General features: G+C 41.8%; 1 protein-coding gene across 10 annotated transcripts; it reads right to left on the bottom strand.

The window, feature by feature from the left end:
- On the bottom strand, positions 1-27,645 carry PLEKHA1 (pleckstrin homology domain containing A1; the record flags this gene model as incomplete). 10 transcript variants are annotated; one of them, XR_014618593.1, is made up of 14 exons in its annotated part: positions 27,505-27,645; positions 16,535-16,695; positions 14,577-14,633; positions 12,917-12,962; positions 11,235-11,332; positions 10,409-10,540; positions 9,306-9,449; positions 9,007-9,075; positions 6,682-6,746; positions 6,127-6,190; positions 4,773-4,862; positions 3,564-3,634; positions 3,323-3,415; positions 1,201-1,340 (listed from the first exon to the last, which is right to left on the bottom strand). XR_014618593.1 is itself a non-coding variant. In XM_084289806.1 (13 exons), exons 2-13 carry the CDS (start codon positions 16,673-16,675, stop codon positions 1,011-1,013), a joined length of 1,311 nt encoding a protein of 436 aa, XP_084145932.1. In that variant the 5' UTR covers positions 16,676-16,695; positions 27,505-27,645. The 10 variants fall into 10 exon arrangements, 7 of the variants coding, with proteins under 7 accessions (XP_084145932.1, XP_084145935.1, XP_084145936.1 ...); XR_014618594.1 differs by having other exon boundaries at positions 3,594-3,634; XR_014618595.1 differs by having other exon boundaries at positions 1,301-1,340; positions 3,564-3,668.

The raw sequence follows: 27,645 nt of genomic DNA, 5'->3' as shown, positions 1-27,645 counted from the left end.
TGAGAAAAAACACAGGCACTTAATTTTATTAGTGCACCAAAAAGTTATAGGCCACAACCGCAGGACTATGAACAGTTCAGTACCAGCGACAACAAAACTGAGGTCTTCCACTGATCCAATACAGAAATAACTGTTCACAAAGCACTGATAAGAAAACCATTTGCAAAACAGTAATCAAACGATACATTTAGACATTTAATAAAAATAATTGCTGCAAAGCCTAATGTAACACAATATAAACCCTATTTAGTTCAAAAAGGTCTAAAGTGTCCAAATTTAAGAGTCCAATTTCTCTCCTCCCCCCTCCAAAACACCACTACATGCAGTCCATTAAAACCCAAATGTGCAAAAAAGTTATAACCCACCTTTAGGAGTGCATCAAAAATAGAATGACTATTCAAAATATTATTTTAGTGGAAATTTTACAGCACCATAATTAGAATTCCAAGGGAGCCCAGAATTCTTGTTCTGATAACAATTCAGTTGACACTGTTGATCCTAAAGAACAGAAGAAACATTTTGTGCATTTCCTGGTATCTGAAAGTCAGAGAGAAAATTCTTGCATATGCATAAAATCTTACTGTAGTTCAGAATGAAGTTAAATAATCACATCTGTTGGCAATAAGGTTTCCACAACATAGCATTAATTGGATTAATTTAGTTTGCCAGATTAGGAATGAAAGGTTGCTGGTACCTTGCTTACTTGCAGAAGTACTTTGGGGTTGTTTTGTCATTTATTTCCTTTTAAATTGTGCAGTTTGGCCCCTCCCTGGTGATTTACTATCAGGCTTTGACAAAATGCATAAGGTCAATTTTTGACCCTTAGCCAAAAGGCAATATACAAACATATATATGCACGTGTGTGTACATAAACACACACATACATATGTATTTATCAGTGTTTGTTTTTTTTCTTTTGTTCTTATTTCCTGTAATTTTCTTTGGTTAAAAGTCCGAGTAAGGAAATTAGAGGACCGAACACATGGATCATTCTCCAAACGCTTCCAACACTACACATCGCTAACTGGAAGGCTTGCATCATCCAGATCCACAAGGCCAGGATCCTGTTCCTGAGTGCCATTTTTACTTTGGGGTTCCGAGAGGCCCTGTTCAGTCACTTTGGCAGCTGATTCTCTTGGAGCGACAACCTGGATCTTGTAGCTCCCTGGCTTGGCCTTGGTAAAAGATTCGTGAAATCCTCGCTTCTCCAAGGCAGGGTATTTGGCGTGAGGGTTTGGGACCAGAGGGCTGTTGTGAGCGACTGTGGAATGTGAGGTGGCTGGGGCTGGGACGGCAGAACGGGGAGCATCGGTGGGTTCGGGAGAAGACTCGGTATGCTCCTGGAAAAGAAGAGCACGCGTCAAATTAAGTCCCTGACATCACTTCAAGAAGATGCAGCTTCAGATTTCTCCCAGAAAAAAATCAAGACAGGAAATGTACAAAGCAAAGCAACAGCCACAGCAGGAGGAGGCAAGTGCTTTCTCAAGGCAGTGTGTTAAGTGTGAGCTTACAGCAGTATGTGACAGCAACATCATTCTCTTCATTTTACGGAATTAAATTTCTCAAATCAAGCTCAGCAGCTCTTTAGACTTTATAATGTAGTGCAGCAAATTGAGGCTTGTCATTTCATTAGTATCTTAAGTTACCATTTGAAGATGTGCACTTAAAAGGCTACTGACAGTGACATTTTTCAGAGAAAGAAATGTATTTAATCATTTACATACAACAGGCACTCACGTCCTAAATCTGGTGCTGCTATCCTACAGCCTTTTATGTCTTAATACTAAAAAGGCCCCAGATTTTACCCAAAATGGTGGCTCCCTCTTTCTGAAAAAGAGCTGCCCCTTTTCTTGCTTCTCTTGGTTATTCTAAACATGTTGAATCTTTGCTGGAACATCAGGTTGACTCCTGACTTTCAGACTCAACTTCTAAACCTTCCATACCCCATGATGTAAATCGACTCTGCACTCAAACTCTGCTACCACAGACCCCTTTCAGAGCCCACTTTGGGTCTGGTTGGTCTCCTCTGAGATCGGTTTTCTTAACTAGACACCTTGAGGTGACCTCTCAGATCTTAAAGATCTTTGGTGATCTGTAATAATCAAAAATCTTTAGAAAATAAAGTCTCTATATCCTTGTGTATTTTGGAATCCTGCAAACCACTGTGGTGACCCCTATACACCCACAAGCCAGATACCCCTTTAGATCACATTAGGATATCCTGCCTCACCTACAGCTGTATCTCCAGAAAAGATTTCTCATATTCTGCACCATACCTATCAGCTCTGTAAGGATGTCTCAGATACCTGGGGGTATCTAAGACAGCACAGGATGCTACGTTAAATGATACGATCAGAATGACATGCAGAGATGCACCAAATACTTCACTCTGCACGTATTAGGAGCTGTAGCTACTGCCACTTCTGCCATCACCAGTGTTAGTACATGAAACTTCAATCTGGGAAACCATGTGTGCACAGAAATCGAGCCACTTTTCAGCACATGATTAGCAAAATCCCATCACAGGTGTGTCCAAGATGCAAATATAAATCCTAAGTGAAATACCTGTTTTCTTTCTCAATAGCAGTTTTCCACTTTTTTTTTTTAGAATGCTATGTCAGTGATTCAAAAATCTAATCACAGTGGTTTCTGCCAAATAATAATAATGTAGTTTTTCTTTGAATTAGTATTATTGGGTGAAGAAGCTGTTCTTTTTTTTTTGGAAATTCAATTTTAAAGTTCAAATGCAGTGAAGTACTTCACATTATATACACATTTTTGTATTTCATACCTGGCTTGATGATTCACTTTAAGAAAAACCTTTGCTTTAGGAGAACATATGATGTAGTGATTTACTACTGTTCTTCTTTCTATTAGTAATTGTAGCTGAACACGTAGGACAACAATAAGGGAAGTTATGACAAGATCTCTAAAAATTGATAAAAAAAAATCAACCAAAGAATACTCAGATTTTACTACCCACACTGCCTGTAATTTCACAGTTAAGAGACTACGCTGCTTTATTACTCTTAAGGTGTACTGCTTTGAACAGCGCACCGATTACACATTATAACGCTTCTATGAACAAATAATTTCATGCAGAGACTTATAAGCCATGCAAATCAGGCTACAGAATTATCCTTCCAATTACTAGAGTTAAGACGTGCATTTTGCGTGCACGCATCTGTATTAGTTTGTGGGTAGCTGAAATTTAATTTTGCTTTTGCACAGTTTCAAAAAAATGTAAAGTAAAATGGAAATATGAACTCTCATGCAAATTAGTTTTAATACTTTCCTTTTTAAGTGACATTACAGAACTTACTGTGTTTTAATATCTGTTATACTTTGAAGTGCAAATAGTTGTTTTTATCACTTTAATTCCAATTATTTTAAAAGCAAGAAAAAAAGAGCAAACCTGTAAGTGAATGATATAATTTATGAGTTAGTTTTCAGTAATGGTAATGATAACAGGTAGCATTATTTTTAGTTTTTTTTATAGAGCAAATTAGTCTCTAGTTCTAGCCCTCTGTTAAGAAGGCAAGTTTACATGAGAGCCCACATACGTGCTGCATTCACCAGTTCTTGATGTATACCTCTGTATACAAGGATTCGACAGCCTTCTGGCCTGCCGCATCTGGAACACAGTGCAAAGCTAAGATTAGAGTAACCTATACTTGGGGAAAGAAGAGAAGAAAGGGAAAAGGAAAAGTGATGCAGACAGTAATAGCTAGGTTGCTCAGTTAGCCCCACAAAAAAAAAAAAAGCATACACAAAGAAAAGTTACCTGCATATTTTCATACCCCCAAACCAAGATTTATAATAGCAAGTTTTATAATAGGATGTTTTATGTAAAACTAGCTCTCAGTTGCAAAAAATAACTGAGAGCTTAGATTCAAACACCAGAAACAACATCTATGAAAGTACATCTTCAAAGACCAGATTTAAGTTACTAGATTTCAGATTACGGGGGTGATGATATATTCAGATTATTACAAAACATCCCACAGCCAAACAGTGAAAAGCCATACCGTGCAGCATCTGAACTGGGAAGTATTCCATTTGTTTTATCTGGACATACTTGGAGGCACTGTGACACTACAGCAGCCTTCAGCACAAAGAACATTAACTTGTGGAAAAGCAGTGAAGGTCTGGTACAGCTTAAATGCAAGTATGAAATGCTGGCATCCACGTGGCTTCAGAAACAGTAAGATTTGTCACAGTGCCTCAGTTCAGCAGTGCTAGATGGTGCCCACAGAGCTTCTGACAGCAAAAGCTAATTCATGCGAGCAGATCTCTCTCAAAAAAATTATTTTAAATGTGAATCTGCATACACAAACTATCAAAAACAGACAATGACAGTGTAATAGTGATAGCTGTTAAAATCAAATTAGGATTTTGTTACTTGAATGCAAAATTCAGCAATTATCAAAAACGCCTCGCAGCAATTAGAAAGGCTCAATTTTACTTGTGAACTATTAGTGGCGTGGTGACAAAAGATCCAACTGATCTTGAAGAATTTTTATAGGTTAGCACTTGTGTTATCTACGTGATCAAGACAGTACAATGCACATGAAGCAGAATATATAGGTAAGACTAAGATAAGTGCTCAATTAAAAGTGCATAAATTTATGCCAATTGTATGAATTTCATGCAAAGATGCCGTGTTACTACAGGACAGGACAGAGGACAGACAAAAGTAAAAACAACTAGAACTTCATGTGCACAAGTCAACGTGAACTAATTGCATTTCTCTAAGTTTCAGAGTAACATACGGAAGCCGCTGATCGTCCAGGTCCCCGCTGTGCTACAATGGCCCCAGAAATTGCTTTTATCCAACTGTGCATGTCTTCTGGACTGTCGGCCTGGATCAAACAACAGGAGATATGGTTAACGCCAGCTCTTCACCCTTCCGGTCTCCTATCTGCATTAAAATCACAGCCTTAGCCTATTTTAGTAGTCTGTTACTTAAAGCCAAAGGGACTTGCATTTTTTGATGTTGACATTTCTTATAATAGTAAATTCAGGGCAAGATTTTATGCATGTACTTCTATAAAATAAGCAGTGTGTATGCACACACAATTTACATATTCTAGTTCAATTTTTGCTTATTTTAAACAAATAAATTAAAGCACCTACAGGAATTCTTACAGGAGACCTGCTGACCCCTCTCAGCAAACTGTGCACAATGACATAGCTTCCGTATTTTTCATTCATTTTACTTCTTTGCACCTTACTTCTATGAGGTAATTACTGAAGAGCTAAAGTAAAATAAGAAGCAGTCTATATTCAGGGTCATTTGTACATTTACTTAGAACAAGAGTCTTACAAAAATGCAGTAGATTAACAGTGAGTGTCAAGGGTGAGCTTATCCGGGGACAGATTAAAAAGCTAAAGCTCCCTCTTCACCATTTGGCAGCTTTACAAAACTAGCACATCAACCCAGCAAAAACTTTGTATAATATGTCACTTAATTATGTTCAGCCACGAGACAGCTCAAAACTCAGCATCTGGCCCCACTGCCTGTATTAGATGATACGGGCCTTTCTGATCCTACAGGAGAAACTCAAATTATTTCCTCCTGCAGGAACAGGAGAGACAGTACTAAGAGCATCACGTTCCCACAAAGACTCTCTTTGTCTAGCTGAGTGATTTGCATTATATCCACACATTTAAAAGATAACATGGTAAAGATGCACCGAATAAAGTACTTATGGATGCATTTCACCAACAATATCTTCAGATATGAAGCCTAAGTGTCCTAGCGCTTTAGCAGATATTTTAATGGGGTAGACATTTTAATTTGAATCTGAGAAATCTATTACTATGAGTAAAATTACAGTACCACAAAATAAAATATTTAATATATTGACTTAATACTACAGAATTTGAAGACCCAAATAACAACAACATCACGTTAGGATTTGTTGTTCATTGCTTTTATATACTACCAACACTTGGTGTTCTGTGTTATATTTCTTATACGCAACTTATTCTGAAATACGAAGATTGCATTTCCTCTAAAAGTCATGGCATGTTCAAGTACAACTTAAAAAGCAAAATGGCAGAGCTGCTTTGCTTTGACTATGTCAGTCACCTGGTTTTGCCCAAAGTTTTAAGAAAAATTACCTGTACATAAAAGGTTCGAGAAGTTGTTACAATTTCAAAGAGATTGTCTCTCATCATTATATCACTGCAAAGGAAACACAAATACTTAAACAACAGGTTCAACTTTCCCACTTCATTTCATAAATATTCTAGGATGTGCAGAGAACCAAAGAGGTGCATTTGTGGGCTGAAGATCTCTGCATTCTTTATCTCTAAACTCACTTTTTTTTTCTTTTGCAAGTGCCAAGTGGAAAAAGAACAGCACCTCATACTCAATTTAGTCTTAAGGTTCTTTAGTAATTAGTGTGACTTGTTATTTTTAGTTAGAACACTCTCAAACATATTATATTAAGTTTAAATATTTATTATTCTAGTCAGATTTCTGCAAAACTTCACATTTATATTTTTGTTTTGACTTTCAAAGTATTATTCCTAAATAGTAGTCTGTTTAAGTACCACATTCATAAGTCAACGGAAGTAATTAAAAAGCTCTCCACTGTTTCCACCAAGTAGTCTAGTCATGATAACGAAGTGTATCAAGTCAAGTCCTTGATTTTTCAGTGCTTCTCTCCTCACCTTTGCTTGCATTCCTGAACTTTATGGACCTCTTTAAGTGGTATAACCCTGAGAGGTTCCTTTTCCTAGAAAAAAAAAAAAAAAAAAAAAAGGTAAAAATACTTTAGCAGAGTATATCTAACAACTAGAATATAGTCAAAAAGCCAAAAATCAGGTCAGACTACTGCAGGAGACCTGCATAAATGAGGACAGTCACATCTGCAAAGCATGACATCAACCAAGATTTATTTATTTGTTTATTTTAGTATTAAACCAACCATGGCACTTGCAGTGAAGAGGATGTCAAACAAAGAGGTAAGGGGAAAAACAAACAGCAGATTATTTCAGTAGGACTGTCACTATATTAACGTACAATGAAATGCCATGAAAAGAGATGCTTTATTCAATGTACAGCATGACACAGCTCTAGGAGTATTTCTATTTATTTTCAATTGTACTGACCATAGAATGAAAACATAACAAAACCTATAGAAAGAAGTATTCTTAAAGCACCTGAAAATTCTATTACTGCACCAAACACAAGTGTTACAATACTGCCAAAGCTTCATACAGTAGGAAAACAAGTGAGAATGTTCAATTTTTGCCATAACAAAGTAATATTACACATAGGTTAATTTGATTTCTTGAAAAAAAGGTATTTCCACTATTATTTTCATGTGGCTATTGCAGTTATTGCAGTAAAAAAAAAATGATTTCATCTCCTATTGTGTTCTTTAAGCAATGTTACAATGGACTACTTCAGCTTGCAAACAAACAAAAGCTGCCAACTATGGAATGACTTCCTCTAAATTACAATTTCTAGTATATATACTTAAAAGAGTTATTTTAGTATAGTGAACAGTGAATTTCACCCAAATAAAACAACTCTCAAATGTCAGTTCTGATCATTTGTTCCTATAGCATAGAACAGTTTTAAAATCTATGTTCTCAGTTATTTTGCCCTTCTTTCTTCACCCTTCAGTCTTCTCGGGTTCACCCATCCCTTACAACAGTTTTCAAAGTAATACATCAAACATGAGCTGCAAGACTTCCCCAGCAATACAGATATGTTTAAGGGAAAACCACAAAGCTGAACATTTTGGGAAAGTCACAGGCTTAGCAGACCTCAGCTCAGAAAGTATTCTCCTAGACTAATACTGCATATACTACACTATAATCCACCAGAGGACAGACACGGGCTCTTCCTCAAACTGAAAAGAACAGATCCTTAAAAGAAAAAAAGTTTGTAATTTTCAAAACTGGAGTTCTTTTGATAGTTTTGTTGTTTTGTAAGAGCACACTATAGCAAGAGGATATTAGCACAAAGAATAGAAGACGCTACAAGATCTTAAATTCCTCATTTCAATTCTTCAAATAGTTAAACTGGAAAGGAGTATGATGACAGAAACACTAAAAGCATATGCATTTTTAATATTTCTATAGCAGACTCTCACAGTACAATTCTTTGCAGAGTTGGAATTTATTAGTGTGTAATCTGCACTCAGGTTGTATGATTTTTTAAAAAAATCAATTAAAATCAAAGTTTTATTATAGGCAACATGTCAGAATTGCATTATGCTGACTGCTTCACAACAACAAGATCAAACTCCTGCTGCTGTTGTATTTCCTTATTTCCTACAAGGCAAAGACCTCACACTTCCAAAAAGATTTTTTCCAGAAATAGCCTAAAACTCAGCTTATTGACGTTTTCCTTCTTATATTTCGCCCGTAAACTCAGTCTACCTGATTTGGAACACTAAGGTTTCATGCCTTGTGTACAGACTTTCTCCTGTTTGTTGGCCTGCTTTCTGTTGGAAGGAATTCCACGCTATCTCCAGTACCTCCCACTTTATTTTCAAATGAACCCTGAAGGCACTTAACATTTGGTCAAAATTCATCAAGAGGTTCAAGAGCTATGAGTGGGGAATAAAGATGAAACCCAAACAAACTCTGTAAGCATTGCCTCTGAACAGCAGAATTCTTTACACATCTTAGCTGCCATGGGAAAGATCCCATCGTTTGCATGATAAGCACCCTATAATGATCAGTTGTTTCAAGAACAAAGTATATGTAAGTACAAAGTAACATAAAGTACTAAAAAAAATTAACGTGATTACAGAATACACCCTACTGTCATTCAACGCCCTACTCACAGATTCACAAAGAGAAGACTTAAGTCCAAGTTAAAAACCACCCTAAAAGTTTTTTCTTCTTCCCAACCACGAAGAGTTATTACAGTACAGAGCAAAGAGTTTCAGGAGCAGAACACCACGTTTTTTGAATATAAGTGTAGTTTAGATTTTCTTGTAAGTATCACTGGTAAACTACAAGCAATTGGAAACTTACCAGTTCAGACTTAAAATATCCTATTGTGTTTTCATCCAACTGAAAGTATCTTCTCTTCCAGTTCTTCATCTGTTAAAACAAAAAATATTTTATATGCATAGTCTGCAAAATATTTCAGCAAGTCTCTGCCCAATTCTTTAGGGAAGGAGAACTGAAAAATTATCGCAATAGAATATTAGCTTCCAGAAGTTTTAATCTTTCTTGCAATAGCCTCCATTGAAATCATAGCAACTCAGCAACACAAATACCCTATAAGAAACATTAAAAATTAATGAAACCCACTGCTCTCAAGTACTTACCACTGCTCCTTGTTTAACACAGTAGCCAGCTTTGATAATAGCATTATCTGGAGGATGTTTAGCAGTAAAGTAAGGAAGGTGACTTTGTGATCGTTTCAGATAATTCCTATCAGCACCTTCACTGCACTCGTTGACTTCTTCTTTCTAGGAAAAAAAAAAAAAGGAAAGCTCAGAATATTTTCAGGTTTTCTAAAGGTCAGAGAATAAGCATCCTATGACTACTCAGGAAATACTTGTATTATCCCACATAATCCTATTTCTGCTTTGTTTTGAAAGGACCAAATATTTCAACTGATTTTTAGAGACAACTGTTGAGGCTTTAAGGGCTCTGGTTGAGAACTTGCAAAGTTCATTCAGAAGTTACAGTAAGAAAGCGCGAGTTTTCTAAAGCGACACTGACAGGCACTCAGGTTGAAGAGTGTCAGACGAAAACTAAATATTAACTATACATACAGGCAAAATACTCGAAATGGCAACAACAACAAAAATTTATAGGACCACACAGCACAGAATTCAGGTGTTTACATGTCATTCACATGACATTAATCCAACCTCCAGCTATTTTCAGCTCAGGGAACTTCCAGAAACAGATATAGCTTTGTAGGTTTAACACCACATGACTGCTTCTTCCATAAGCCTGCTTAATCTCTTGAACTCAAAGTTTCTGGTATCCATGTAATCTCTTGGCAAGAAGAATCTCACGTTTTACTGCTCACTGAAGGAACTCCTCCATCCCTTTGTTCCACTACTAGCTTTGTTAAGGAGTTCATAACTCTCATACATTACACATGCCATCTACTTCTGCCAATTGTTACTTTGTAGACCTCTTATATCCTCCTTTAGTTATTTCTTTTGCACACTGAAGAGCACCAGCCCACTCACGTAGTTATTTATAGCCTTGTATAATTCTTTATAATCGTGTATAAAGGGAATAAAATCCTCAAAAAGTCACTCAGAAACCCTAAAAGGTGTGCATCAAAACGTCAGTCCTCTGAGCAAAGTTAGAAGCTGACTGCTGCCTTACGACACACAACCTATTCTCACCTATCAAATAACAAAGCTCCCTCTAACAAATAACACCCCACTTGGCTTGAAATTATTACCTGGGTAGGCGTAATGATAGGAACGCCACCAACAATTTCTGTCCTGTAAGACACTTGCTTCTTTCCACCTGGGCTTTCAGCTTGACGGTTTGCATTATCCATTTGACACAGAGGATCGGACTGCTTTGGTACCTCAAAGTCAAACATGATAACCAATGTAAGGTTTTATTGAAAAAGAATAAAACTCTAAGCATTATTCAAGCATTGTTAATTTGTTTTCAGCAGGATTTCATAAATGTTCTTAAATTGTAAAAGGCTAGAAACAATTTACATGAAAATACATTGCAATGACTAAGCTTTAGTCCTCAGAATAAAACCGGTGCTATCTAAGCTAAGTCACCAGGTGTACTGAACGCTCAAAATTAATTCCTAACTTTGCCCTAAGTGTTACAATTGATCTTCAAGAAGCATGTCTAATTTGTAGTTATTCCTCACTTCCTTTCAGTAAGGAGTGCTGCAGAACAGGGACTCCCCACTGCCTGGTGCAGCTCTCACAGCAAGGCCATGAACACAGTGCTACAGTATCAAGACTTTTTTAAATATTATGTCTGAACAGTATGAAATTTTCATTCATATTCCAATATGTGCCATAAAGACTGAGGATGCTGCAATAAAGTTGAAAATACGCTTTTGTCCAATTCCAAAAGCAAAAAAATAAAATAAACTCAAGCCTGGGGGAGGCTCTGTACAACTCCTTCAAGTCTTGAAGACTACATAAAACATTTTATAGAGATGAAATGACAACTCTAGTAGAAGAACTGGAAACATAATACACCTTGGAAGTCAACATTTAAAAGCACTGCCAAATATCGGCGAAATGACTTACTGTGATTTTGGTAGCTTTGTTCAGAACATTTACCCATTCAACAAGGTCTTGCTGATCATTGGCTTGTAGGAAGTATTTTCTCATCCCTGCATTCATAACTGTTAAAAAAACATTAGGAAAATTAAAAACACTGAAATTTAAGAGCAAACTTTACAACATAAGAACAATTTCAGATAGAAAATCCACTGAGTATTTAAGCTCTGTGCTTCCTTTATTTTTAGGAAAGTCATCTAAAGATGCACGCACACTTGACAGGCTACCTTCATTCATAAAAGCCAGAACAATGCCACCTTAATCCCCCCTCCCTTTTTTATTTTAAGCTCTCCACCTAATCTGCAGCATACAGAGTTCGAGATATTTTTATTACATAGAAATAAACCCTTGAGTTTTAGTCAGAATTTTCTCCCAGATTTCTTTTCCTCAGTCTCAACTTCCCTAAGCATCAAGGCTTATAATCAGGGATTTCTGAAGTTTCTCTTCCTAGTCCTCTGAGCACTATATGTTAACCTTTGCAGGAAACACATTAACATGATGACAATCAGAGATTTTTATTCTTAATTTCTGGAAAATCAATATTGATTAGTAAATACATGATGCTCTGGACCAAGCATCTGTAAGATTGCCACAACAAAATAAATTTTAGTTTAGTGACGTAGCAGTGAAAGCACATTTTTATTCTACCTAGCAACACCTAGCAGTCCTTTATCCAAAAAGGACAAACATACTTCCTTTGTGTCAAAATAATCCTGATTAGGTATCTCACAAACCTATTCTGAAATTAGTTTTAAGGTGAATTTTAACAAAATCTTCCCAGAACTTCGAAGCATTTGCTGCCCTACCTATAACATAACAGCTCAAGTTGTTGCTAAAAGCAAACACATGCTGTGGATCTGCCCAGTTCAAGCGGAGCTGCCTTCTCCTGGCCTGTGAAACACTGCCCACGGCGAGGTGCACCTCAGCGAGCTGCCTCCAACCCCGCAGGCGTTCTCAGCACCTTCAGCTGAGATAAGGCTGACGGGAAGGCAGCCATAAGGAGCAGTTATTCATGAACGGAGCAGCGGCTGATTCCAGGCTGTGTGTGCACTTTTGTGAGTGCAAGTTGCCTGTCATGAAATTCTGGAATTATGCTAAGCTCTAGACAAGTAACTTATAAATATGAAAAATCTAATAAAAAGGGACTTACGAGCAGACAAAGCTTTACCCAAGTTGCAACAAGCTTAAACAGCAATGAACCTAGAAGGTACCCCAAGCAAATTATTTCTTCAGTGCAGCGCTAAAGGCTGAAACTTGATGTAAGAGCATTGGCAGGCACGACAGTAGTTTTAGATCAATTAAACTGTTTTATGAGCAATACAGATTAAAACAGTTAAATTACTTATCTCCATAGCTGACAGGCATGCCACATCTCTGAAAACACCCATCGCTTTTAATTAGCTTATTATTGCCTCAGAAACTTCAAACATCTGAAAAAAAACCCTCTCACCTACTCCTCGTTAAGCTGTAGCATGAAAAAGCCATAAAAACACCTCACGAAGAAGCCAACATTATTAAAGAGGAAACAGTGAACACAAGTTATTTCTGAAAAACACCACCAGCTGCATCTCGTACTAGAATTGCAGAACATCTCTGTTTCAGGTTTCTGAAGAACACAGTTGGCATGCACGCTGCTCACGAGAACTTACCAAAACAGAACTCTGCCTTTGGCCTTAGCTTAGTTGCATCGCTAACCTAGGAGGAAAATTAACAGCATAAATATTACTGTGTACACAAAACATGCATCAAACATCACAATTTTCTCTTTTAAATAGCTGAATTTGAGGATGAGCAGCATCAGGTAGCTCATTAAGTGTAATGATATATAAAGAAAAACACTATAAAATTCAGTTCAAGATGCACATCCTATGTTAAGGAGGCAGCTTAGGCCATATGCTCCTGTTCCTTAAGTTTAAGGATTCATTACCTTCCTAATTAAGGGAAAAATCTCAGACAAAACATTGAAAATCTGTAAACATAACGCTTCTGCTTTCATTTTGAACTTCCATCTCTCAACCGAACTAAAAATTCAAGGACATTTTAGTACTCTCAAGGGCACCACTTATATTTTGGCTCCTTACCATAGTAATAGCAACTTTTCTTCAGAGATTCTCTAAACCACTGGGAAGGAGGGGGAAAGGAGAGAGGGACTGCTATTTTCACATTACAGAGCACCTCTAGTGAGGGGGGAAGAGAAGGCCAAGCAGTCTCTTGCTTCAAAATCGTTCCTTGGCTAGAAACCAAGGACACATAACTAGAAGAAGTATGCAAAGTTAGACATGTGGAAGAGGACTCATGAGTAGCCTTTGTCATACTATTCAATGTGGCACAGGGCTGGGCATGAAGATATTGTCTAGCAATGCCAGTTACAGCAGTCCTGACTCATCCTGCAGCTGGATGTGTTTTATTCAATGGCCCAAATGCCAGCACAACCACGCTGTCACAGTTTGGTGCAGCCTTGGCACACTGAGCTGCTTGCCTAGGTGCCCAAGGGCACATAGGTGCCCTTGTACCACCCTTGTGTCCATTAGAAGTGAGATACAAGATTTCACGTTTCTTAAGATGACAAATGTGAGGTTTTGGTCAAATTAAGTAGTGTGAGAAAGAAATGAGGAAGGACACGAGCACATCAGGCATTTCTGTACTCGTGATACAACCAGCATCGCTGATAGCTTTACAAGAATGAAAAATACAGGATGGAAGATGGGGAGATTAAGTATGAGAACAAGAGAGCTGACACAAAGAAAAGGTACAAAGAAAAGGTGATAGAAGCAGAAGGTCAATCGTTTTTCTCTACTTATTTATCAATGCAGAATCTGCTGCAAGTTTAACCACAGAGACTTAGTTCTCCATTTTCCTTTACAAGTATTTGGAACTGAATGTACAGAGAGTATAAAGAACTAAGTATTTTAACAGTGCAGAGAAATTTATAGAAAAGTCATTTGCAAACTATCACTCCCAATGACTTACATAAATGCCCTATCTTTTCTCCAAGACTAATTGGAATTCAAATGCTCGAAAAGAACTGAAACACACTGATCAGAAACATTAATTCTATGCAGTAAGCAGCTGCCCTTTCAACTCAGAAAACAAACCCATACAACACAGTTAAGTTGTCTGCTTTGATTTTAACCTGGTACTACTTGAGCATTTGTAACACTTCACTAAAATTCAGGACTAGCACACAAGCAAAAAAGCTTGCCATGCCCTACATAAGAAGAATTCAAAATTGTCCAAAGTTGAGGCATTTATAAGCATCTCTTGGTAGTTAGCACCAACATTTAGCAATCAGTGCCTTATGTATCTTACCTTTGAAATATAGGTAAGTTTAATAACTCCAACAGGTGGAGATCCAGAGGGAAGATTCTGAAACAAATCAGTGTTACAAGGTAAAGTTGAGTTACTCTCATTCACATGCAGTGTTTATGCACAAAAAACAAATTCAATTTGACAAACAAAAACAAAGCCCTGCAAGTTTTTATAGACAATACACAATGCATGCCTGCAACAGGATCTAAACTCCTTGTTTATTATACACACATCTGTTAATCAACTAAAAACAGAACGACTGCTAGAAACAATACAAGTAGTAATTGTTTCAGAGGTTTATGTATTTTACTAGAGGAAAAAGGATTCTTGCAGGTCTGCATCCAGGAAATCCGGAAAGAATACTTTTTCCTCAACAGATGTTGGCGTCTTATGTGTTTTGACCTGGGCAGGCGGAAGGGACACGAAGTGACACTCAACTATGTCACACACTTCAAAGACCGCCTCACGTATTTTCAAAAACATTAACAACAGACTCTGATTTTTTAATATTAAAGCTACTGGCCAGAAAGCAAGGACACTTTCTATATAACTAGAAGAACTATGCAAAGTTAAACAAGGTAAAAGGGAAAGACCACGATACTTCCTAAAGTTGCAGGCAAGTCTATGTATATTTACAATCCAAATAGGACTCCTCTGTTGTTTTTCCATCACAATGCTGACTTAACAGCACTGATTCTTTGAGCAGCTGAACTGATTTTCACAGATACAAATAGAGCAGCTCTACTAGGAACAAAAAGCCCGCTGAATTTCTGCACACACCATAGACTCGTCCTATATCAAGGGCTGCACCGCTTTAAGGATTAAGAAAGGCCTCCACAAAGTGGCTCTAACTGCAATTTCTGCAGCAGATCAAGCTTTTAACCACATCCTAGATATATGTCACAGAAGAAACTGAAAAAAGGAATTGCCTTCTTTTAACTCATCGTGATAAAACATTTGAAATATCTCCTTATTTCCAGAAGTTATTTTTTTTTTCTCCTCAATAAGAGCTTCCGAATGATTTGGTCACATGTCACATTCATTAAGCCGCAATCTTATTTTCTTTTCCACTTGTTTCTCTGAACACTGGGCTTCTGTTGCCTTTTAACTCGTTCTTCCTGACAGAATGGTGTCCAAATATTCTTCTGGCAGACTGCTGTCAGCTGACCTAGATCCTTTGCTGTCACTGCTTCAGTACCCAAACCCTAAAGGATTATCTGCTCTCCCCTACACTACAGAACACCGATGTGCACACATTGTGAAAATAACTTTTAGATGAAGGATGCTCTCAGCCACGATGGATAAAAGCTTTCCTCCTTCATACAGCATTCACATTGCAACACAATTGCAAGCAGCATTAGAATTTGCTTTTCAGTGACCGATTCTGTGGAGGTAAAGTAACAAAGAGCTAACTGACCCAGGCACTACACAACCCCCAAACGGGCTTAGAGGTGAAATAAAAGACCTGCACAGTGAAACTAGTGCATGATTTGGCTCACCTGGTTACACAGTACAGTACTACCTAGTGCCTGCGAGAACCTGCAATGCACATTCAAGACATTTGAGAGAAAAAAATGTAGTATATCATGGTAGAAAACTAGTCACTGATTCAAGTGTGGTATCAAATTCCAGTTCCCATCTGATCCCCAAGTCTCCTGTCAATACTTAGATTCCCATACACTGGCAACTCGCTGATATTCACGTTGGTTTTTATGTTTTACTGTAAACTGCAATTAGTAGTGCTTTAAGCAGAATATGAATCCTGTTTTCTTTAAAAGGCTGCACACATCTAAGAACACTGATTTACATGATTTCACTTTTTTTTTTTTTTTTTTTTAACGTTTCCAGGTCCATAAAACTAATACTAAGCCCCCCTCTTCAGATTTTTAACAAATTTACTGAAGGAAAAAAAGTTGAAATGGCCAGAGGCCAAACAACTGTTGCCAAGAACATCTCACCTGTGGGTTATCCATGTACCACACCAGGCTGTCTTCTCTCGTGTCCAGGATGAAGTACCGCCGCAGAAATTTCCCGCTATTCTCATTTTCTTCAATATCTAGGAAACCACAGATGCGATTCTGACGATCCACATAAGGCATTTCTGACCCTGAACATCACACTGCAGGACAAAAAAGCATACAAGTTACACGAGGTTCCTCATTACGGAGCTTACAACTGCCCTGTGCCCACCCACTATTTTTTGAGCACTTTCTGCTAGCAGCTTAAAGAAGTTTCTGCGGAAGAGCAAGTGAAGTGAGGCTGTTTCCTCCCAAAACCAGCACTGGATTTTTAGACGGGTCATTCTTACTTCCTTGAAATACGCACTCAGGCTATCTAAGCAGTAAACAAAAGAGCACTAAGACTCGTTTTTACAAAAATCACTGAAGAATAATTGCAGATTCCCCTTCACAATTTGCACAAAGCTGAGATAACGTTAGGTTTACACTTCCTCCTTTGACATTGCCTTTCATGGTCAAGAAAGGATCTTTGTCAGCAGCTCTCCTGTCCAAAATGGTTTTTCACATTTGCTTAAGTAAGTTCAAGAAAAGGGCTTTTTAAAAACACTGTTCACATTTCTCTTTTCTCCTGCAGAAGAAGCTTCATGGTTAGCAATGGGATAAACAGACAATTTTTCATCCTTACACATGCAGTGAAAATGACCCTTTGTGTGCAGCAGAGACACGAACACATTTGCTAGTCCAAAAGTAAATTCTCAATATCCACGTGGGGCTAACTTATTCCCATTTTGCCTGCTTCTCCTTTTACGGCTCCATTTTTTCTTCCCCCTTTGCTTTTTTACCTTAAGGGACAGTCATATTACCTTAAGAGCCAGCTCTAAGGCCAGAAGTAAATTCCCATACTCACACAGAAAAGCCAAGAAGTCACCATTTAAATAATAAAATCGGGCTGATGCCAATCTTTACTAGAGCAGGACTATAACAACTCAGTCATCTTTACATTTTGCTAAAAATAAATGCCCCACACCCAAAAATATTAAACTCAAGACATAAAAGGTGTAAGCACCTCAGACCCTTTCCATAAAATCTTTCAGCTTCCTCGGTGGAACATGGAAGTTTAATATTTATTGAAATTTACTTTTATTATTTCCTTAATTTTATTCAAATAGTTGCATGCACTCATAAGGAGGCAGACACTCGATAACTATCTGCACATGGCTACTGAGATACCACAGCAGGACACGACACACTGTTACACACACTGTGCAGCGCTCATTTTTGGCAGATAGACACTTTATGTACTTCTTTCTGGGCATCAGATATACAAGCATGTAGAGATCTGCTTGCACTTACTTGCCCGTGCTTTGTAGCACCAGCTAGAATTTGACTACGATTCAAATTGTGCTGCAGGAATTTGAGAAATCATTTGGGGTTGTCACGATTCCAGCACACGACTGCAACAATTTCTGTTAACCACTTCTAAGCCCACTAACTGGCAAAAACCTTCAGAGCCCACAGCTTCAGGGTGATGCCAGGCTGCTAAAAACCGTGTGTGTGTCCGAATGCAACGGTTTAATTTTTAAAGTCTCATGCATTTTTGTGTAAAATGAAGTCAGCACACTTGTAGGAGATGTGAGACATTTTCTACACAGGGAAATGAAATGGGAATGAGCCTCCCACTGAGCCCTGACCGATTTGTTCTTCCCACCTTCAAAAGGTAAAGGAGGCTCCACATTTAAGGTACGTGATGATGGTTCACAACTTCAAAGGCCCGGGTTTGATCTTTCAGAAAGTAAGAAGATTTACTGAGGTGATTAAGTTCTCCTGGTGTGCGCTCACAATTTCAGTATCACAGACCTAAGGCGAGCTCTGTAAGTGAGCGCTGCTCATAACTAACAAACCCAAACACTCGAGCACTCTCAAGACACCTTCAAATCGTCATTTCCCAGCGTTGTCCTAAATCGTCCTCAATGTGGAACACTTCAGGGACTCGATTTCAGCTTGCTCTGGAGTGTTTCTGAAGCCCAGAAGAGCCCCGTGCCTATAAAAAGCAGCTTCTGGTGGCTGGTTTCCTGTTTGAGCAGGCTGATGCTGCCTCCTCCGCAGATGTGAAGAAAACGAAACAAGGAAAACTTGTTTCTGAGACAAGACACAAATTGATTAAAAACCGCCGAATAAAACCAACCGAGTTTGCAAAGCCCCTCTCCCCCCGGGGAGGATCTGTGTTTGAGAAAAGCTTTAAGGAAAAGCGAGCGCAGTGTTCAAAATGCTTCTCCGTGAGCACAGGGGCAGCTGAACTGCACTGCTTGGTTTGTTCCTGGGCGAAATACAAACAGCAGCAGCTCTCTTATTCATTAAGAAATCAATTTCCACAGGGGGGAATAAATCCATACAGATTTTCTGTCTCAAAGTGCTAACAGCTGATTTCTCGTCCACAACATATTATTTCTATTCCTTTCTCCTCTGATGAAAATACAGGATAAGTATACGAATGCAACGTAACAGATACCATTTACCCTGTGTGAAGTTACCATTTCAGGGACTAGAAAACTCAAGCTTCCAAGTCTTGGTACGTTTCACAGCTCGTGGTTACGTGCACACCGTTATTTTCTGCAGCACGGAGCAGAGTTTTCTTTGCCAGCTTTTACAACCTAAGCCTATAAAAAGGCTGAGAGAAAAAAGCTGAAGGGATCAGCCCTGTAGCGGATCGCATACAACCTCATTTTATCCTGCCTTCCCTCCCTGGAGTGGGAGGCAACTTGGGGCTGCTTCACAAAAAATCCCTGTGGCCCTAAGCTCCTCGCTCCGAGGGCCGCGTTACAATCCAAACAGGACGTCTCGCTTATTTTTGTAGCCTTACATCCCTTTTTCCAGCAGCAGAGCGCTAATTTCAGGAGGTGCATGCCCCGGCCCAACTTCTGTCGGATTTCCCCTCTCACCACTCTTTTCCTCCGTGTACCAACATTCCTCAGTATTTATATCACAGCCGAAGGCTGCCTGGCCTCCTGGGCACCACACCACCAGCCAGCGGCCACCTCACCTCCTCGCAGCCCGCAGCTGTAAAGGCACAGCAACACGACGAGGAGCTGCCGAGGCACGAGGCATCTCGGTTCTCCATTTATAACCGCCTGTTTCAGCTCTCCTACGCTCATTTCTATGTTTAGTGCCATGCCAACACCTGCTCTGGAGTTTACCTCTGTCACCGAGCGGTGGCTTCCTCCATACTCCAAGTACAAAGTCTGTACGAGGCTGTGAAAGCGGCGTGCAAGGTAGCTTCTCATAGCTCCATCTCTCCTTTTATAGCCGGTGCTTAATTTACACAACAGGCACAAAAAAACAGAGCTGCTGGCTCACTGCAGGCAGGGGAACTCGGTATGAATGAAGGGAACACGCAACAGGCTTTGTGCTACCCATATGGAAGTTGGGCTGAGAAATAACGCAAGCCAGGCGCTGGTCCTTAATGCCTTTTAGGTTTATTCTACATGTATTTTCCCTGAAATTTATGTGTTTATATCTCAATATATATATTACTGTTTATTTAACTTAGACAAACACTTAAACTTCCTGCTCTGCTAGCATTTGGAAATTCGATCCAAAGTTCAAACCACCACAGAAGACTTTTAGGTTATTGCACCGGGCCGGGCTGGGCCGGAGTTAAGACAACTGAGAGAAATCCACGACTGCTTACTCACCTCTACGACACGATGAGCAACATCCATAAAAGCAGGTTGATAAACACAACACCATGCCCTGAGTCATGCCCACAGCTCCTCCCCACGGCTCAGGCTGGCAGAGGGAAGGCAGCAGCACCCCCAGCCCCTTGAGGGGCTGCTTTTCCCCGGGGACAGCTCGGTCACTGGGTGCTCCCAGCAGTTACTGAGAGCCTCCTGCTGTAATTCAGCAGCTCTCCGGTTGGTTTTATTTGTTCCTGGCCATTTCCTGGCTTCCCAAGGGGAAAGGATGAGCTCAGACTGTCCTGCGTACACCCTGAAAGGCACAGCAATGAAAGCTCTCCTACAGCGCAATAAAGGGGGGAACCCTGACACAAGCAGAGGCTCTTCCAAGCCGAAAACAAATCATGTTAATCTTCAGTACAGTTGTTCAAACTTCTTTATTTTCAGCCCCTTGGACAGCTTTCCAGTAGGAGCACAGAGCACTGTGTAGATAAGTCCAGAGACAACTTCTCGCTCATCTTCCCCAGACTCCTTAAATCCCCAATTTTCTTAAGCAACCAAAACACGACAGGAAAAAAAAAGCAAACCCAGGAGCTGCAGGGATGACCTGGGCGCTATTCCAGGGATAATTTAGGCCTGGCTGTTTCCCCAAGATGCTTCACCGTCCCATTTCTCTCCCAGAGGGCACGGCAGCCGTGGAGCTCAGCAGATGACAAGACCGACACGCAGCCATCAGCAGCGTGCTGCAGGTGAGAGCTGGAAGCTGCCAGGATATGCTGACCCCTAATTTTAGATTTCTTCTCTAATGCGGTTTAAAAAAAAAAAAAAAAAAGCAGCTGCAAAGGGCAGTATTTGCTTGCAAGGAAGCTCTTAAACATGAGGCTAGTCTTCAAAATATAAAATTAAAAAAAAAAAAGAGTGCCAGCAGGCTGTGTTATCCCCAACCATGCTAGGAGGCACGTCAAGCAGCACGGCCCTCCCCCAGCACCTATCCCTGGGTGGGGATTCACGTTTTGGGACACCCCCAAAACGCAGCAGCCTCATCTCCCACTTGTGTAGCTGCACTGACTGCAGCTGTACTCCGTGCAGCCAGCCAGAGATGTGGCCACACACCCGGCTCTTCACCTGCAGCTACACGGCAGTAACATCACCTCTGTCTTGGTGAAGCCCTCGGGGTGTTCTCAGGAAAACGTCCTGATGTTCCTCGACTCCGCCGTCCGCGATTCCCAAGGGTGCTGTACAAGTTGCACGGTGGGCCATGATGCTGCCTCCAAAATTCCTGCGGGAGTTTCTACAAGTGAGGTTTCAGGCTCTTCATTTAACCCCTTGCCTCCGTTTTGAGGTTTTTGTATCCCAAAACCCTGGCTGTGGTGTCGCAGAAAAAAAAAAAAAAAGGAAACAACAGCAGAGGATGCAGAACTCCTGCCCACCGCTGACCTCTCGAGAGCCAGAAGAAAACCCCAGCAGCTCACCTAGCAGCCCTCGCCTCTACAACGAGCGTTTTGAGAAGAAGCATCCCATGGCACGAGGCCACAAGATGCACTCTCAAAATGCATCTGTACTTCAGGGGCGAGGATTAGTCTAGAAAGCAATAAAATAAAATCAGTCAAAAGAATCCAAGCACAAGCGCAAGGCTCTCAGAGAGCCAGGAGCACAAATTTTATCACTTCATATTGACACGAGGCAATACGGAGTTACTCAAAGCGAGATGCAACCAGAGAGAAGTAGAACAGGAAAAGAAAATAGAGCTGTGCTAGCTTCAGTGCGGTGTGCTGAAGGCTCTGAGGAGTAGAAGCCGGAGGGAAACTGCGGAGTTTTGTAATATTAAGAGATCACCTCTTACACACAGACCCAGAGGCAGGTTTCAGATTTAAATGCAAGCACATCACTCAGCCTAGCGCCATCGAGCTCCACGTGTGAAACACCACAGCCAGCTCCTGAGACGCTCTGCTTCTGCGTGGACACAGGATTAAAGCAGCACTGGCAATTTTTGTCTACAAAAGGATCACAACGAGGCACGTACGCCTATTTTTAACACTTGCAGCCAACTGCAAAGCCTAACAAGAACTGTGCAAACACCTGATGCTTCGGTTCATTTGAGGTATCACATAATGAAAGGAACACCACGGATGAATATTGGGGTTTGGTTTTTTTTAAATGCAAGAGGATTTAATGGAACCAAAACATGTAAGCAAGTAACTATCAAATCAAACCCGATTTATAGATAATTTCACAATTTCACTGCAAAATCAAAACGCAACGGTTCATCCACATTAAAACTTTTGAGATGAAAAATTGTTGCCATTGAGATTTTACCTGGCTTATTTTAATGTTCTGGGGCTCTACCACACTTGGCAAGGCACTGCGGGGGCAGCACCCTGCCCTCCAAAGGTTGGGGACTCCCCCAGCACCTTCCTTACCAAATCACGCCAGTGCTGCAGCGGCCGGGACTAATCTGCAGCATCTTCAGCACGAGCAAGTTCAGCGAGAGCTCTTCAGTTAGAGCCAGGCTTTGTCTGCCTCCTGCAAGCCAGCCAACGCTCATTTACAGGAGACATGCCAGATCCTGTTTATCATGGAAGCTTAATTTTCTCTTCTGACCATCAAATGGCAAAGTTTTCAGGTCACTGCCTTCCTTTTCTTTCTTTTTGAATACTTCTTAAATTAGAGAAGAGAAAACCTCGCTCTCAGTAAGAGTCTCCTCTGTCACGAAGAGAAGCCCCATAAAATAAAAGCTGCTCCGCTATGACCACGCAGCAAAACCCTTCACATGAAGCACAAACCTTGCTGTAACTTATCCCACACAATTCGTTTCGAGCATCCTTCCAGCCGTGAGCCTCCAGAGCTGCCCTCACGCCAGGCACAGCCCGTGCCTGCTCGCTGAATTCCCTCCTCACCTTCTGCACGTGCAAAAAGAGGCGAATGCTGGCCTGCTGCACCTTGTCCTGCAGTGACACCGGTGTTTCCCACAGAAGCAAGTACAGTGCCTGCGCATGAGGACAACTCTCCACCCCCAGAGCGATCCCAATAGCAGCAGGAAGCCACCGGGCTCCTGGCACCTTGCAGGATTGCCCCGTGACCTGCGCGGGGCGAGATGGAAACACTCCAAAGCAGCCCAAATCCCGGGTATGTGCAACGACACGCCTGGAAATCCCGGCCTCACTGTGAGCAGGCAGCTTTTCAGCTTCCCCCAAGAAGGGAACAAACGGATTTCACCAAGAAATCCTGCTCCTCCACTCCCCCGAAAAATAAAAACAGAGCACCAACACGAAGTGGGAAGGCGGTATAAATAAAAGAGCTACAGCACTTCCAGCGAGCTTCATGCAGCCCCAGCCTGAAGTTGTGAAGGGCAGGAACACGTCTGAAGCAAGAGACAAGAAGCTACAGATTTGCCAGATGAATGATTAGCGCAGCCTAAATTCTCATCTGTTATCAAAATCCTCCCTGAAGAGTTAACCAATACGTTACCAGCCCCCTTTGAAGCGCAGCGTGGAGAGGACTGCTGGCTGCCAGCAAGCCTGCCATGTAACTGTTCTAGCACTTAACAGAGGAGCGCGTAATGAAGGCACCGGTCTGAACACGTTCAAACATCTCCTTGGACACGGCATGCAAATGCGATGGGGACCAAAGCACCCCCAGCGAGCGTACGCAAAATAATGACACGTTCAGGTAATGAATTTATCACAGCTCTGGCGGTACAGGGGCCGCTCCTGGGGGCGTAGGCTCTCAGCAAGGAGAGCTCACGTTTGCAGAGCTCGGTTAAGTGACATCTCGTCTGCACTTTCAGTTTGCAACAGCGAGCAGACCGTGTAATATTTCCACGTGAGGAATTGTAAATCCCAAATGCTCTTAGCTCCATCAAGTCACCAGACAGCGGGAGTGGCTGCAGATTATCCCCCACCCCGGGCAGGGAGGGGTACAGACGCCGATCCTCTCTCATTCCCTTTCACCTGCAAGGCAATAAATCAAACCCAGCTTCGGGCACTCTGCCCACCGTGCCAGCAGGAGCTAATAAACCACGCCGGTAGCTGAAACGTTCGGAGGCAATGCCTGCCTAGAATAAAAACCATTTCCCAAAGAGACGAGCAGGGAAGCTTTGCCAGGAAGATTTGCAGGATCACACCAGCAAAGCTTTGCCTGCTTCGTGCAGGTTTTTAAGCACTGGTGCCCAGCACATCCCCGCAGCACCCAGCACCACTCTGCAGTGTTGGTGAGAGCAGGGGGCAGAGGAGCAGCCTGGCCCAGGCCACACAGGCAGCTGCTGGCAAGGCGCTGAGCTGAACCTGTTCCCCAAGTCCCGCAGCAGCAGCCTCAGCACCGAAGCGCCTTTCTTCTCCATGAAACACCTGAAACTATTCAGATTTTTTGAGGTGAAGGCATATGTTCAAACCTGAAAGCTGTTTAAACTGGTGAGCGCCGCGAACGTCTACCAGACCTGCAACTCCCTGCCTGTGCAGATAACATCTCTCGGCGTTAAGTGGCTCATACAGTTCTGCACCAGAAAGCTTAATAAGTTCCTTCTCCAAGATTAAAGAAACACCTACACATTCTAGATGCTTCGCTGAGTCCCTGGAGGGAGAAAAGGCTGCTTAGCGCTGAGACAATGCACCAAGCTTCCTTCCTTACCAGCAACAAAACCCTGCTGCTGTACCTAGCACCAACAGGAAGGTGTTATTTATAAAATAGAGCCAGACGCGAGTATCGGAGTGTTTCGGGGTTAGGCCACTGCATGGAACAAGCTGACCTCTGACCTACAGCTTCACAAAGCCCTCATTTCAGAGCAGTACGCCTTTTCTTTTTTTTTTTTTTTTTAAATAGCCCAGCCATCTCTTTCCACCCAACTCACTTCAGTCATTTTATGCAGTAACACAGAACTTCAAAACCTGAACTTGAACTTCTTTTTCCACCCTCTTCAGCACTCATTTCTTTATTATCACTTTTTAAAGCAGCTACGTTACCTTCACAAAAGGCAAGCTCACTGGAATCTTGATACTTAGGTTCCTTATTTTCTAAAGTACCGAGAGCAGCATTTATGGCCACATCTTGCTGCATTTCAGTTCAAAACGAGAAAACCACACACGTGCTTCTTGCTTTCTAGTGATATCTGCACTACTTACTCCATTTTGTAAAACTGTTTTCTGCCAAATCTGGTTACCTGAACTCACCTGCGTTGGCACTGAAGCAAGTTACTGCCCTCTACTTCCATGCAACTGTACAACTGCACAAACGTTTCCTTGCCTCAAAGTCCCGGCGAGCATTTTCTGAGGATGTTTCCTATTGCTCCCAATCATCAGGAACAACATGAATTACCAGAAAGATGCGCTCCCCTGCGTCACAAGCTCCTGTTCAGATAAATGCTGCCGTACAGCCGGGCACAAAGTGCACAGCACCACACACACGCAAGGGAACTTCACACTTTTAGCCCATTCTCACTTTCCCGTGCTTCTGGTTTGCTGCATTTCGAAGCGACTGCACGCGGTATGATAGGTGTCAGCTCGAGTACCCAGAACCATTTAGCAATAAGGACACTGATGGAATTCTGAACCTACTAAAACAGATTAAGGATTGTGCAGGCCTGGCATTCTGGGCCGTGTCCAATACTGCACTGGAGACTGTATGACAAGCACTGATTGCTTTAGAGAAGTGATAAGCGCTTTAGAAAAAACTTCAGGGCATTATTAAAATCTGCTACAGTCAATAAAGCCCAACTTGTGCTCTTTGTCTCTTCCACGTTAACCTTCTGACATACAGCCAGCCTTTATTAGTCCTGGGGCATGACTTCCTTGTCTTCTGAAGCACGGCTGCTTGGAAAAACCAAGGCCATCTCTTGCATCTGGGTTTTTCCCCCTGCACAGACACACCTTTATACTCCACATGTGTGCCTGTCTTCTCTCTATCGCTTGGTTACTGCTCCTGAGGAAGAACAAATACAGGGGGAGAGAAGGAAGAGGTTAAAAAAAAAAAAAAAAAAGCATTTAGATGTTTCCTATTTTCTTTATATGCTACTTCTTCTTTTGTAGATCCTCCGATTTAGATGAAAGCATCTGTTCTTCCAAAACCCTTAAACACCACGATCTACCTGTTAGTCACCTACTGCACATCTTTTCATTTCCACCTCTGAAATGCCCAAACGCACAGACACACAAAAGATCGTCCAACTCTAGCTATGTAACACAGAAGGAGCTGCAGAAAACAGACTCCATCTTCACAACTAACTCAAAATCGAGTTTTCCTACAGTAACAAACCAAACTAGCAACGCTGAGTAACTGCAAACAAAGAGATTCACCAAAAGCCTTCCTCTTTACACCCAGCATTCGCTGCTCACAGCCAAGTGCCAGCTCTATCACAGCACACAGACACAGCTCCCTCCCTCGAGTTATCACTCTCTGCAGTATCAGTGCTCTTTATCCCCGCATTACAAGGCTCTCCTCCAAACACCAACAGGGCTAAGGACATCTCTGTGCCGAGGCAGCCTTCAGCCCACTTCCTAAGCTCACTGCTGTGACAAACAGGAAAGCAGGCCGGGCACACCTCTCCGCCTCACAAACCTGACAGAGACTTCGGTATCGCTCTAGAGCAGCGAGTAATTACCAGGAACAGGACACAGAACGGCAGGGGCCTAAAAGGCAAGTCACAAATGTGTTAAGACTTGGTGAATTGCTGTGAATTTATCCAACGCGGTGCACCACGAAAATAAAGGATTAAGCTCGGAGGAAGAACCCTTCCCATGGATAGCTGCACTGCTCGGTTTGCTGGGAAGCTGCACCTGTGAAATAAGCTGATAGGAGTCCTGGAGCTTCGTAACAGCTTTTAGAGCAAAAGGAAAAAAAAATAAAATCCTTAAAAATATAGCAGGAGGAGTAAACTCATCATCCATCAGCCAGCCCCGTCTCAGTGCAGGTTTTGTGCTGCATCATACCCAGCGCTGCCCAACGATATAAAAAGGAAGTGGATTTAAAAATAATAATAATAAATAATAATAATAAAATAAAATAAAAGCCCTGCTGGGCTCCACAGCTGCTCTGACACCTCACGGCGCCTCACCGCACACACCCGGCTCCGTGCGTTCGTGTGGGAGCGGGTACCAGGAAGGGCACAGGGACCCCTGAGGGGGCGAAGAGCCCCCCTCCCAGCACTCCCCAGGCCCTAATTAATTAGTAATTAACCCTCCTCGTTAGCACGGAGAGCCCGGGCCCGGCACGGCCCCGCACAAAGGCCGGGGGGGGGGGGGGGGGGGGAGGGAAGGAGGAAGCCCAAGGACGCGCCTCCCGCGGGGCCCAGGCCCCGGCACTCACAGGAGCCCCGCGAGGAGCCGAGGAGGGGGTCGGGGTCCGGCTCCGGGTCCCTCTGGCTCCGCTGCCGGTCCCGGTCCCGTCCCGGTGCCGCTCCGGGTCCCGCCGCCGCTCCCGGCCCCTGGCGGCCCCGCCCGGCCCCGG

Source organism: Netta rufina (assembly GCF_964035555.1).
Source record: "Netta rufina genome assembly, chromosome: 7".
NCBI classification, from domain to species: Eukaryota; Metazoa; Chordata; class Aves; order Anseriformes; family Anatidae; genus Netta; species Netta rufina.
The sequence above is the reverse complement of the archived record's forward strand: the minus strand, read 5'-3'. Positions and strand labels throughout refer to the sequence as shown.